At 57.1% G+C, this 12,653-nt stretch overlaps 3 protein-coding genes across 5 annotated transcripts in view; 2 read left to right on the top strand and 1 right to left on the bottom strand.

The window, feature by feature from the left end:
- Positions 1-931: 931 nt before the first annotated feature.
- On the top strand, positions 932-7,570 carry LOC101632571 (chromosome unknown open reading frame, human C10orf2). 3 transcript variants are annotated; one of them, XM_012723711.1, is made up of 5 exons: positions 932-975; positions 4,678-4,918; positions 5,060-5,167; positions 5,454-5,595; positions 6,473-7,570. In XM_012723711.1, the coding sequence occupies exons 2-5, from the start codon at positions 4,797-4,799 to the stop codon at positions 6,791-6,793; spliced, it is 693 nt and encodes a 230-aa protein (XP_012579165.1). In that variant the 5' UTR covers positions 932-975; positions 4,678-4,796; the 3' UTR covers positions 6,794-7,570. The 3 variants fall into 3 exon arrangements, with proteins under 3 accessions (XP_012579165.1, XP_004680583.1, XP_012579166.1); XM_004680526.2 differs by lacking the exon at positions 932-975 and adding an exon at positions 2,760-4,462; XM_012723712.1 differs by lacking the exon at positions 932-975 and adding an exon at positions 4,413-4,462 and having other exon boundaries at positions 4,740-4,918.
- Positions 1,373-2,586, bottom strand: MRPL43 (mitochondrial ribosomal protein L43). The gene is made up of 3 exons (XM_004680528.2): positions 2,407-2,586; positions 2,219-2,325; positions 1,373-2,087 (listed from the first exon to the last, which is right to left on the bottom strand). The coding sequence occupies exons 1-3, from the start codon at positions 2,535-2,537 to the stop codon at positions 1,840-1,842; spliced, it is 486 nt and encodes a 161-aa protein (XP_004680585.1). The 5' UTR covers positions 2,538-2,586; the 3' UTR covers positions 1,373-1,839.
- A 2,662-nt stretch (positions 7,571-10,232) lies between the features above and the next one.
- The window catches only part of LZTS2 (leucine zipper, putative tumor suppressor 2), a 9,807-nt gene continuing 7,386 nt past the window's right edge, over positions 10,233-12,653 (top strand). The window contains exon 1 of the mRNA XM_012723606.1: positions 10,233-10,308. The gene's annotated coding sequence lies outside the window, so the exon portion shown is untranslated. The remainder of the gene's footprint in view (positions 10,309-12,653) is intronic.

Raw genomic sequence — 12,653 nt, 5'->3', positions numbered from 1 at the left:
GACCTATTTGGCAAGAGCTTGGGAACAGGCCATCCTGGGGAGGTAAGACTGTGTCAATCCCCTTTTCTTCTCCCTTAAGTGTGCAGCCCTCGGGAGTCAGCCCTCCCACCCACCCGGGTCATCCTGGGAGTGACAGACAGAGCTCTGGGCATGCACCTTCCTCATGCTCATGTGCTCACATTCCCACTCAAATGCACCTTCTGAGCCTCCCCTTGCTGCCTCCGACCTGTGTGTCAGGTTTGGTCCGTGGACATTTCAGAGGGAGACCCCTCTCCCATACAGCTGTCCTTGCAGACACCCTAGGACGGGTGACCAACTGCACTCAATGAGCCAGCCTCCCTTTTTGGGGACCAAGCATTTGCCACCCCTCGACTAGAGCAGGGGGAGGAGAGATCTGATGTCTCACCTGGCACGTGAAGCCCGTTCTTGGAACTATGCAAAGGACAGAGGCTGGGAGTTTCAGTGCTGGGCTCCCACCCTGTCCTACCTCACCGGGGCACATTCAGGGTCCAGGGGCCTCTAAAGTCTCCAGGCCCATATGGGACAATCAAATCCTGATTGAGCTTCCCCATTTCCTTTGGGTGAGGATGACTGTTATTTTTGTAGTTGAACGTGGAATCCCACGGATTTTTACTGCCCTTCACCCAACCTCTCCCTCCTCTACCCCACAATGAATGTATTTATTGTGAGAACGGCTATACTTCTTTAGGAATGCCCCACTCACCACCTAGGTGGGCGGAACAGGCATGTGCCAGAGTGGGGAGCCCGGGCTCAGCTCCTCCCCACCTCGTTGGTTAATAAATACCCTCTTTACCCACACTGAGTGAGTGGTCTGCTTGTTCTAGATGAGCCTCCCCCAATCAGCAAGTCACAGGCTGCTGCGTCTGTGGAGATGGTGCTGCAGGGCTGACACCCATAAAGCCTTTTGCAGAGAAAACTGGGATCCTCAGCTTCCATCCTGACTGCCCTGAGCAGGTACGCAGGCCTTTATTAAGGCTCGTGCTATTCACTCACTAGTGCTGGGGTGAGACAAAACTGTAACAGTTCAAGAATTCAGGAATCTTCTATCTCCTGGCTCTTCCTCATCATCCCACCCTTTTCTAGCTAAGCCTAGATAGAAGTTGTTCCCTATTTATCAGTCCTCTTCCCAAGCTTTTCAGAACCACCCCCCCACCCACGAGACATGAATTCCTTCCTTCAGAGGTGCCTGTCTTAGTGGTAAAGTTGGAACTGGGCTTGTTACTTGAGACTCACATTCAAGGGTCAGGCCTAGCCTTTGACACTCAACATCCTAAGGGTTGGACTAAGTTCTGCTTCAGATCTTACAATAATGAAATAGAGGATTATATTTAAAATATACACATTTCCAAGATTTCACATGTGAATTTGGGCAAATATTTATTAACCTGATTTTATCGTCTTTACACAAAGTGCCTAGCCCAATGCCCAGCAAGAGTATAAGGTGCTAGTTCTCGCTAGCTCAACGGCTGCACAAATGGGAAATCAAGACTCCAGAAGCCCACTTTGAAATCACTCACTGTGATTTGAGGTCACTATTATTGACCCAGATTCCAGAAATGAGGACACAGTAAATTCCATGAAGAACCTCACGTTTCAAGATGTCAACTGGACAAGAACTAGGGAACTCACAAAGTCACTGCCCCTAGCAGTGGGCGGGCTAAAGAACCGGGCATCTGTTCTTTGTTCCAAGCTGCAGCCTTCCCTTTCCGGGCCCCAAGTGTCCACCTGCGCTTGGAATTCCCAGAGTCAAAAAAACAAGAATCATCTCTTCCAGGATAAGAAGCCAAAGCTTGGAGTTGGCGCTCGTGGGGCAACTCTTCACTGAGCTTGCTCCTGGGCTGGGGCGGCACCGGCATCCTGGACCTCTCGGGGGCGCAGGCCGCCCGCCCTCGTGGGTTTGTTGGTGAACGGGTGCCACTGGCCCTGGATGCTAGGGTTGTCCGTGTGGAAGGGCTTGCGGATGCGGATCACATCCAAGCCCGACTGGTCCGCCAGCTTCTGCACCAGGGTCGCGATCTCCTCGGCCGACTTGCAATGGAGGCTTTCCTCGCGCACAGCCCCGTTAACTGACCGGAGAGGGGTGGGCGAAGGAGAAAGGGGAACGCGCGGCCCCCAAAAGTCAACGAGAGGCACAAAGGCAGGCCGAGCTTCCCGCCCCCGCCCCACGCCGCCCTCAGGCCCCCACGGCCCCACTCACGGTATTCCGCTACTACTCTGGGCACGAAGCACGGCCGCGGGTTCACGTATATTACGACTCCGGGGTTCCGTCGGGCGAAGTCGGCCACCTCCCGTTCCACGAACTCCCTGCGGGATCCCAGCAGTGAGCAGAGACCCTGGTCCGGGCGGCCCCCAGCAGGGGGCGCGCCCGGCCCTCCCCCGGCTCACCTGGCGCCGCGGGACGAGGGCGCGTCGCGGCTGAGGCTGAGGCTGAGGCGCTGCAGCTGCTGCACGTAGCGCCCCAGCCCGTTGTGGAGGACACTGGCGAGGAAGCGGCTCGGGGTCCCGCGCGCCGTCATGGTCACCGCGGCCAGGTCGCCGAGCACAGCCTGGCGGCTCGGGGGCGGGGCTCCCTCCATGCCTTCCGGTTCCGGGGCCCCGGCGCCCGCTGCGGTTTTGCTTCCGAGGTCATGGCGAGTGGCGCGCGGGAGTGACCCACGTTGCGGGCGAAAGGGGTGAGCGCGGGTGGTGGTGCGCGGCAGGTCCCGAGCGGCGGAGCGCAGGGAAGACACGGGGGAGAGGTGGGCGTCTCTTTGGGCACGGAGGGGTCGGGGGCCCTTGAGCCCGCTTCGAGGTTGGAGCCGCGAGCGTCTCCTGTTGGGGCCCTAGAGCAGGGGGCTGCAGAGAGGACGCGGATGGCTGCGGAGAGGAGGGCGAAGAGCAGAAGCCGTGGAGGGGCGGCGGTGGCGAAGAGATGATGTAGAGAAGCCTGGTCGGCCAGCAGCGGTGCGGGGGGCTAAGAGGATGCATCCGTGCGGGAAGAAGCTGTGACGGACCTTGGGGCAGGCGCCTGATAGAGGGACATCCGCGTGAAAGCATCGTATTGGTGACTTAGTGAAGTAGCAATGTAGGCAGGCTAAGAGGACCCGTGGGTTTTAAGAGAGAAACCGTCCAGTGCGGGAGGACCCTAGGGTCTGACCTGCTGACGGCAGCCAAACTAATAAAGCATCTCAAGTCGTGACTTTCTCCATTTGACCAGGCATGTGGATCCTCCGGCGAGGTAGCCACCCCCTCCGCATCCTGCTGTCCCTGCGGGGGGAATGGATGGGCCGGAGGGGTCTGCCCCGAAGCTTGGTCCCGGGCCCTCCTCGTAGACGGTACAGGAAGGAGGCTCTCCCAGCCTTGGAAGTCCCTGCACTGCCTGTAACCACAACTGAAATCCGCCAGTATTTGCGGGCGCATGGGATACCCTTCCAAGATGGCCACAGCTGCCTGCGGGCACCGAGCCCCTTTGTGGGGGCCTCTCAGCTCCAGGACCAGGCTGGTGCTGCCACTTCCTTCAGCCTTTTCATTGACAAGACCACGGGCCGCTTTCTCTGCATGACCAGCCTCGCTGAAGGGAACTGGGAAGACTTTCAGGCCAGCGTGGAGGGACGAGGGGATGGGGCCCGAGACGGGGTCCTGCTTAGTGAGGTCCCAGAAGCTGAGGACAGTGAGGAGGTTCTGAGGATCTGGGACCGAGCCATACCTCTCTGGGAGCTGCCCGAGCCAGAGGAGGCCAGGCTTACTCGGGTGATGTTTGGCCTTACCAAAGTGACAGATGACACGCTCAAGCGTTTCAGTGTACGCTATCTGCGGTCCGCCCGCAGCCTTGTTTTCCCTTGGTTCTCCCCTGGAGGTTTGGGGTTACGCGGCCTGAAGCTACTCGGGGCCGAAAGTCAGGGGGATGGTGTGCGCTACGTGGAGACCACCGTTCCCAGGCCGGGTGCCTACCACAACCTGTTTGGATTACCACTGATCGGTCGCCGAGATGTCGAGGTTGTGCTGACAAGTCGTGAACTGGACAGCCTGGCCTTGAGCCAGTCCACAGGGCTGCCCACCCTCACCCTCCCCCGAGGAACGGCCTGCTTACCCCCGGCCTTGCTGCCTTACCTTGAACAGTTCCGAAGGATTGTGCTCTGGCTGGGGGATGACCTTCGGTCCTGGGAAGCTGCCAAGTTGTTTGCCCGAAAACTGAACCCCAAGCGATGCTCCTTAGTTCGGCCTGGGGACCAGCGGCCCCGTCCTCTGGAAGCCCTGAACCAAGGCTTAAATCTGCCCCGTATCCTGCGCACTGCACTGCCCGCCTGGCACAGGTCTATCGTGTCTTTCCGCCAGCTTCGGGAGGAGGTGCTCGGAGAACTGTCAAACGTGGAGCAGGCAGCTGGCGTCCGCTGGAGCCGCTTCCCAGACCTCAATCGACTCTTAAAGGGACATCGGAAGGGCGAGCTGACTGTCTTCACAGGTGACCCTTTGCTTGGGATAGGAGGCAGAAGGTCAGGTGACAAAAACGGGGGTTGGTGCTGTGGAAATGTTGAAGAGGAGCCCACCCACCACCCCTCCACTCCCCGATGCCCTGACTCTGAAGCCCTGCTCTGTGGTTTGGTTTTGGTTTCAAGGTTAGAGCTTTACTCCCTCACCCAGGTTTACGTTTGACACCCACTCCCCAACCCCCTGCAGGGCCAACTGGCAGTGGGAAGACCACTTTCATCAGTGAGTATGCCCTGGATTTGTGTACCCAGGGGGTGAACACGCTGTGGGGTAGCTTTGAGATCAGCAATGTGAGACTGGCCCGCGTCATGCTGACACAGTTTGCGGTGGGGCGACTAGAAGATCAGCTGGACAGATACGACGAATGGGCAGACCGCTTCGAGGACCTGCCCCTCTATTTCATGACTTTCCATGGGCAACAGAACATCAGGTAAGACTCCCAGAGTTGGAATTTGCAGAGAGTGGGAGGGCAGGAAAACAGACCCCCAGTTTTCAGTCTCAGGCCTTTCTGAGGTGGTCTAGAGAGTCCTTGTAACAGATTCCTGAATGCGTGACCTCTTTCTCTTCTCAGGACTGTAATAGACACCATGCAACATGCAGTCTATGTCTATGACATCTGTCATGTGGTCATTGACAACCTGCAGTTCATGATGGGCCACGAACAGCTGTCCTCAGACAGGTGACGTTCTTGTTTAGCTGCCACCCACGGGGATGCACGTCTTCTCAGGCCACTGGCCTCTGTGCACACACTGTACTCTTGTCTTCTGACCTTAGTGCAGATACATCCCAAATGTGCTGTGGTCATCATAAGGTGTGGGCAGTGGGAAGTACAGACAGGGACCAAAGTGGGGTAGAGGGAAGTAGAGTTGGGTGGTTTGTGGGAAGATGAGAATGAATCCAGAGTGTCTGTGTGTTCTTGTCCTTCTGTGTCCAGTAATCTCATTGCTTTGTTGGGTTGGAGACAGGATTGCTGCTCAAGACTACATTGTTGGGGCCTTCCGGAAGTTTGCGACAGACAATAGCTGCCACGTGACCCTGGTCATTCACCCCCGGAAGGAGGATGATGATAAGGAGCTGCAGACGGCATCCATATTTGGCTCAGCCAAAGTAAGTAACCTTTAGAGGAGCCGCCCACGGAGAAGGGGCTACAGGTGTGATTAGGAACAGGCCGCGTGCAGCCATCAGCCATCAGTCATCGACCAAATGGAAGGGGCAGATGGCTGCTGCCTCTGTGGCCACGGCATGAGGAAAGCATGTGCTGGGAATACAAAGGCCCAAGTGGTTGGTCCTTTGCCCTTCAGAAGCTCGTGCCCTCACAGGAGGAAAAAATGAGACTGATTACAGCTCAGTATGCTAAGAACTATAAGAGGCAGTGTGTGTATTGGGGAGCAGAGAGAAAACACGCCTGAGTCAGCCTGGGCCATCTGGGGAGACTTCCTAGAGGAGGCAGAAAGGTGGAGTTTTGGCAGACAACAGGTGTTGAGCAAGCAAACAGACGAGAGGGCCTTCTGGGCAGCAGACGAGCCTGATCCAAGAGTTTCCAGTGGTACATTGAATGCCTTTACATGCCAGGCTTGGGCTGGGCACAGGGTATCCAAGACAGGGAGCTCAGACTGTGCCTCGATGGGACAGACTTGGAACTGGAGAAGAAGAGAGGAGTGGGAGGCGCTGGCCCTTTCTTCAGTCCTGCTGTTGAGACCGGGCTCTGATGAAGTGTGACACTTAGACTGAGACCTGAGTGATACGAAGCTGGCGCTACGTGGGGAAGTTCTCTGTGGAGAAAGTTCCGAATGGGAAGAAGGTCACTGTGTGGAATGGGGCTGAAAAATTTAAGTGGCCCCAGCATTCATTTGTTCAGTAGTATCAAGGCCGCCTTGGTGACGGAAAGAAGCACTGTCCCCGCTCCCATTCCTGCCCCCCTCCCTGCACATCAGCTTCCTCTCTGCTTCTCTCATGTCTTCTCATTCCTCTGCCCCACCCCCAGGCAAGCCAGGAGGCCGACAATGTTCTGATCCTGCAGGACCGGAAGCTGGTGACTGGACCAGGGAAACGGTATCTGCAGGTGTCCAAGAACCGCTTTGATGGAGATGTAGGTGTCTTCCCACTTGAGTTCAACAAGAGCTCTCTCACCTTCTCCATACCCCCAAAGAGTAAGGCCCGGCTCAAGAAGATCAAGGATGATAATGGGCTGGTTGCCAAAAAGTCCTCTTCTAGCAAAAAGGGTGCTGTGTCCCAGGACTCTGACCAGGGCTCAGACCAGGCCCTCCAACCCCACTTGCCAGACCCCTCCAGGCCTTCACAGTGAGGGCAGAGTGGAGCTGGTCGCTGAGCTGAGCCTGATGGGACACACTGAGCTGTCCGCTCTTCCTCAGCCCTCTCTGAGGTCTGCCTCTATGGGTGGCTCTGAACTCAATGACCTGATACGTGGCTTTCACTGGGAGACATTTTACTGTAGCAGCTACTTGGGAACCCACTGTGTGCCAGGCTTTGTTCTGGAAATGTAGCACTGACTAAACCGACAAGGTCCCAGCTCTCAGGGGACCTGCAGTCTGGAAGGAGACAATTTTAGTTAGTGGAAAGCGCTAGAGAGAAAATTAGACCAGTACTGCAGTAGTGCCTATAAGCTAGTTTAGATTAAGGTCTGAAAAGGTGTATCTCAGCAGAAGACAGCTTTGGGGGGCCTGATGAACTAGAATTGAGCCATGTGAACATCTGGAGAAAGGGATCTGGCAGAGGGAAAAGTAAGTGCCACGGCTGAGGTGGGAGTGAGCAGGGCGAGCTCCAAGCCTTGGGGTCAGGCCCTCTGAGCCTGGAGGAGAGGGGACAGGACATCTTGCCAAACCACAGCCTAGGCTTGCCGACCCAAAGTGTGTAGGTTGGTACCAGGTTCCACTGCTCCCCACTCTGAGCCTACTGTGAGGTAGCACTCACTAGCACGAGATCTTAGGTGCTTAGCGCCCCAAAGGTGGGAGCCTGGTCATGGGGCCATGGAAGGAAGCTGTGAACCTACGTGCCAGCCACCTGGACACCAGTTGCTTGGTACGCTGCCCAGCTGCCTGAGCGGCGCGGCCAGGCCTTTTTTAGAGCCTTTTCCAGTTTTACTGAAAAAAAAAAAAAAAAAAAAAAAAAGTTTTTTTTTTTAATAGCCTTTGTTTCTGTGCTTTTTCTTCTTTGTCCACCAGGTGTCTCCCCAGGACATAACTGGATTTTGCTCTTTTTTGTTTGTTTGTTTTAAGCTTTATTTATGCATATAAGAGCTGGGGTACAGGCCAAGAGGTACAGGGGATGAGAGGATTCACCAGAGACAGAATGGGGAGCACTCTGAAATACACTGCTGAGGGGAGTGGCAGGGAGACAGGAGAGGTCCCCTGAGCCATGTTGGTCAGCTCCCTGGCCAGGGATCAAACTCTGCTGCAGTGGCTGCAGACAGCTTCACAGTACTAAGAGGAAACCCCTGTACCACCCGGGAGGCCCCTGCTCTCATTTTGAATTGGAAATAGATGGATGCCCTCCCCCTACCTGAGGTCTTTGAGTTGTGTGCTCCCAGTGAAGCAAGGGCATAAAGGGGCTTGCACACACACACACACCCTTGTACCTCTTCTTGGTCTAGTGAAGACGGGTGCCTCTTTCTGCCATGAGGCTGTCCATGTGAAGCCTGACAGAGGTGGGTCCTAGGCCTGCCCCACCAACTGTCCCTCTAACGTGTGCCACTCTCTGACCTCTCAGTATATCCTGAGGTTTAGCTTGTTTGTATCTGGGCCCCCGCCCCATCTGTCTCCTTCCTCCTTGTATCCTCCCAGTGTTGCTTATGTTGGTGCGAACCTCTCGGATGCTTGTTACAAATGAGAACTTGGATCCTCCTCTCTCATTACTGATACACACAACGTGCGTGCGCACACACACAGACTTTCTAATTCTGGAGACTTGGATTCCTCCATTTTTAACAAGCCCTAAAGATTGTGAAATATATTGTCCATAGGCCCTATCAGAAATGTCCTTAAGTGATGACACTGTCTCGCTTCCTCTGGAGCCTCAAGTCCCAGTTTCCTTTTAGCTTTGCCTGCAGGATGTTCTGAGGAGCTGAATGTTAAGAACCTTTTGTGGGGGGTAAGGGGGGGGTCCCTGTTCCCTGGAAACAGAATTGTTTCTTCAAGTTCTCCCTGTCAAAGGGGGGCTCCTGGGACCTTGTGGAAGGATTTGGGGTCCCTGGTATAATCGTGAGAACTGGCTACAGTTGTCTCCTGAAACAGACCCTGGAGCAAAGCTGTTCTCCAGGGGCAAGAACCTGGGGGAAGGGAAGGGGTAGCTCCTTCAGGGCCTCCCTTCTTGGGGGTCTCGCAGACTGGCTGGAGCCGGGCCTCCTAATCCTGCAGTAATCATTGCCAGCCGCTGGCTGGTCTAGGCCTCATCCGGAGTCTAAGGCTGAAAAGCAGCTACGCCTTCCAGATGCACACCACCAGGTCAGATCTACCGCGGGGACATGTGTTCTGCATTCTGGTCTCCCTGAGAGTTCTAGTGTGTCCACAAGGGAATCTTTAGGGGGTGTCCATTAGGGGATCTTCCCAAGATCTCTGAATTGGGGGTGTCTGGATAGATGCACACCTACCTGTTTATCTTGCTCCAGCCTGCACCCCTGCCCCCCATACAGCAAAAGCAAGAATGATGGGGGCAAGGATAAGCTAATGCTTCCCCTGCCCCACCCCCTACACAAACGCATTCCATTCCACACCTCTCTTAAATGTTTTACCTCAAGATTAGCCCAAAGTATGTTCAAGAGTCCATGGAGTCTAGAAGCAGTGGAGGATCCTAGAGTCCTGAGTGCAGCCCCTGGGAGCAGCTAGCACTGTGTGAAGTGAAAGTGAATTGAGGCAAATTACTTAGGACCAGTACTCTGCCTATGTCCACCTGGATGTTAAGAGCTCAGAGAGGGCCTGGCCAACCCTGTCCAGGGGTCTGCAGCCCTGTTGTCAGATTCAGTGACCCACTTGGCTGTGAGGGGCAGCGTCACTCCAGGTGGGAATGAGAAGGGACTAAGCTGGCTGGGATTCTTGCTGCTCAGGAGTCTGGCTGCACACGTGGCCCAAGGCCCTGCAGACTTCAGTCTGCCCACACCAGGGTGTCATGGGCAAGGGAGTGCTTGGTGCCTCCCTGCAATACAGGCCAACTTCCTGTTTATACCTGTGGGTGGAACTTTATATGAGTCTAAGAGAAGCCTGGCATACTCCCGGGGAGGGGAGGGCAGACCGGGGAGGTCTGCTCACCTGGGGAGATACCCACTCCAGGGGACGGGGAGGGGCTGCTTCTGCTGGGGCAGCCAACCTTAGGGGAGGGGGAGGGTTTGTTTTAGTGAAACCGAACCTCCTTTGTCTGCTTTCCAGGGGTTTTCCCTGTGTCTGGGGAGTGGGTGAGAGTGGACCACGTTCGGCTCCCTGCAACCCTGGAGAGGGTGGCGATATCGTCGGATGGCCAGTGTTGGTAGGGCAGCCAGGTAGCTGAACTGTTGATTCCTTGCTGCTCACCCCGCCCTAAAGCCCTAAAGCCAAGTCCAGTGAGCTGTGAAGTGAGAGGGGCAGCCTCAGGTCACCTACTGCTCGGCGGGTACTGGGCAGGCTGTTGAGGGGTTGCCGGGCGGACCACTCCCCTTGCAGGGTCGGGGGCGCGGCCTCAGCGCCCCGCCCCGCTCCACCAGGCCTGGGCAGGCGGACGCCCGGAGTCCGGAGCTCCGAGCGGGCTTGGGAGCCGGCGGATCCACAACTAGGAGGTGCCGGCGCGGGAGCTGAAGCCGAGCGCGAGGGCGAGCGGCGGCGCAGGTGGCGCCGGGTGAGTAGGGGAGACGCGGAGGTGGACGAACTCCCGCCTCTTGCGTGTCCTTGCTGCGGAGCGAACTTTCCTGGTCTGGGGAAACTGTGGGCTGGGGTGAGAGGGGACGATCCCCATGGTGGGGGGGCGCAGGTGAGGAGTCCAAACAGCGACCGACACGGAAACTCACGCCGACGGGTGACAACAGACCACGCGCGCACTTGGGGCACACGAACACACGTGCGTGCGAGAAGGCATGCGCCCGGTGGGTTTCACTTAGAGCTCCTGCAGCAGCGCCACTGGCCCGCGCTGACCCCATCAGACGGGACACTTGGCTGTCGCTGTCGCAGACTTAACGGGGATGGGAGAAAAGGGCCCTAGGTGACCGCGACGGGGGCGGGCCGGTGACGCATCCCGGGGTTCCTGCTTCCTGGCTGCGGCAGGTGAAGACTGCGACGTAAACAGCACCCTGCACGTGATCGCTCCTCAAGCGAAAGAAAAGTCTATACTCCTTCCACCCCGGCATCAGGGCGTGAACCTCCCTGCGCAGTTCAGGGCGGGCTCGCAGCGTCCCAAGCTGAGCTGTATTTCATTCTCCGCCTGCAGAGGTGGTGTGGTCTCCCAGAAAAGAGAGCACAACGCCCCCTGGAGTTGGGGTACCTCTGGAGGACCGCCGATTGTTGGGCTAGGGTGGGGTTACCTGGCCTTGCTTCCTCAACACAGTTCTTGATGCCTCCATCGGTGGAGAGCAGAAGGGGGCGCTGTTCTTGATGGCAGTGAACAGCTGTCCCCGCCTGGTACCTCCAGCCAGGCGAGAAGCTTCCTGAGCGCCGGTGGGTCCCCTTTCTACTACCAACCCTCCTTACAGAACTGGGAACTACTCGCGGCCCGCGCACCGCCACCGTCCCCCCTACCATGTAGGAGTCGAAAGCCCACTCATACAGGAGAGCCCTCTTCCCCTGAAAATGCGTGAGCATAAATATCCCTTCTATGCTGGAGTGGCACTATCACCTACCCTCAGAAGGCACAATGAGCCCCCCCTTTCACTCCCCTACCCTGCTGACACTCGGCCTCCTCGCCTGCCCCACCCCCACCCCTACACACACACACACACACACACACACACACACACACGCTGAGCCCAGCTGCTGCCTGAGCTTCTGGGCTTGATGCCAGGAAGGGGAGGCGGCTCCTAGCACCCCAGGAGGCTGGGATCAGGGCAAGGCCAGTGGAGGGGGTCTCCACTGGGGAGAGGGGGTCAGTCTGTTCTTGTGAGGCTGAGGGTCTGGGGTAAGACTGAAGGTGGCTGGGCCATGTTTCCCTTTCCAGGGAAAAAGAAAGAAAAACAACCCTTTCCATAGAGCTAAAAATAGAGTTGAGAGCCAGCCAGGACTGTGGCCCAGGGAGGAGGGGGTGCTCTTTCCTGGGGCAGAATAGAGCTCTAGCAGGCCTTGGCCCTAGCTGGGGGGGCAGAGAGGGAGGGCGGAGGGGTGGCCGCAGGCTGGCTGTCCTTGCTCAGGGGTACAAGCATTAGTGACCTGATCTGGTCACAGAGACCCCTGCGGGGATTGTCTGTCTGTGTCTGTGACACTGAATCCATAGGAAAGATGCTTCAGAGACCGAGTGTATTTAAGTTTGGGTCTGGATCCAAAGGACTGAATTGTTGTGAAAGGCAGTTCACACCTAGGCGGGTGACACCTAGCGTGTCTATGTGTGAGTTGGCCTGAATTATGGAAATAAGGAGCGTCAAACCACGTAGTGGTGAGACTGATTGTGACTGAGACTGAATGTTGGGAAAGGTCACGTGGGTGTTTAGATTGTGTTGCTTGCGAGGGAGAATATGTGGACCTGGGAAGACCGGGACATGAGGCTGGTATAGATCTGGAACGGCTCGCCCTTGTGATTGTTGGGGAACCAAGGCTTCCTCTCTTCGAGCAACGACCTAGCTTAACAAATGACTGTAAGGGAAGGCTGGGGAACACGGAGCCATGCCCGCCTCTGACTCCTGGGAAGCGGGGTAGGGGCTCCTAAAGTTGGGGCTACCGGGTGTCTTCTCCGAATGGGCCGCCAGGTGGCGCCACTTCTCAAAGCCAAGCGTGCCGCCTCCAAGCCCCTGGGGGTGGGGCAGGCGTGGACCCAGCCTCGGTCCCCGACTTGTGCTGGGGCGCAGGGCCCCGGGAGCCCAGCCGAGTGGGGAGCAGCTGACCTCGGCCTCCCGCTCTGGGCTCCAAGGCTGGAGAGTGTGTCTGGGGAGGAGGCCTAACTAAGGAGCGGAGGGGGGAGGGCGGCTGCCGCGGCGCAGGGCCTTTGTGCTCGAACAATGACCGGCCGCCGCTGGCCCCGGGGCGCGGGTTCGAGCGGTGGGC

Source organism: Condylura cristata, unplaced genomic scaffold (assembly GCF_000260355.1).
Source record: "Condylura cristata isolate star-nosed mole 26May11 unplaced genomic scaffold, ConCri1.0 scaffold00011, whole genome shotgun sequence".
Taxonomy (NCBI): domain Eukaryota; kingdom Metazoa; phylum Chordata; class Mammalia; order Eulipotyphla; family Talpidae; genus Condylura; species Condylura cristata.
The sequence above is the reverse complement of the archived record's forward strand: the minus strand, read 5'-3'. Positions and strand labels throughout refer to the sequence as shown.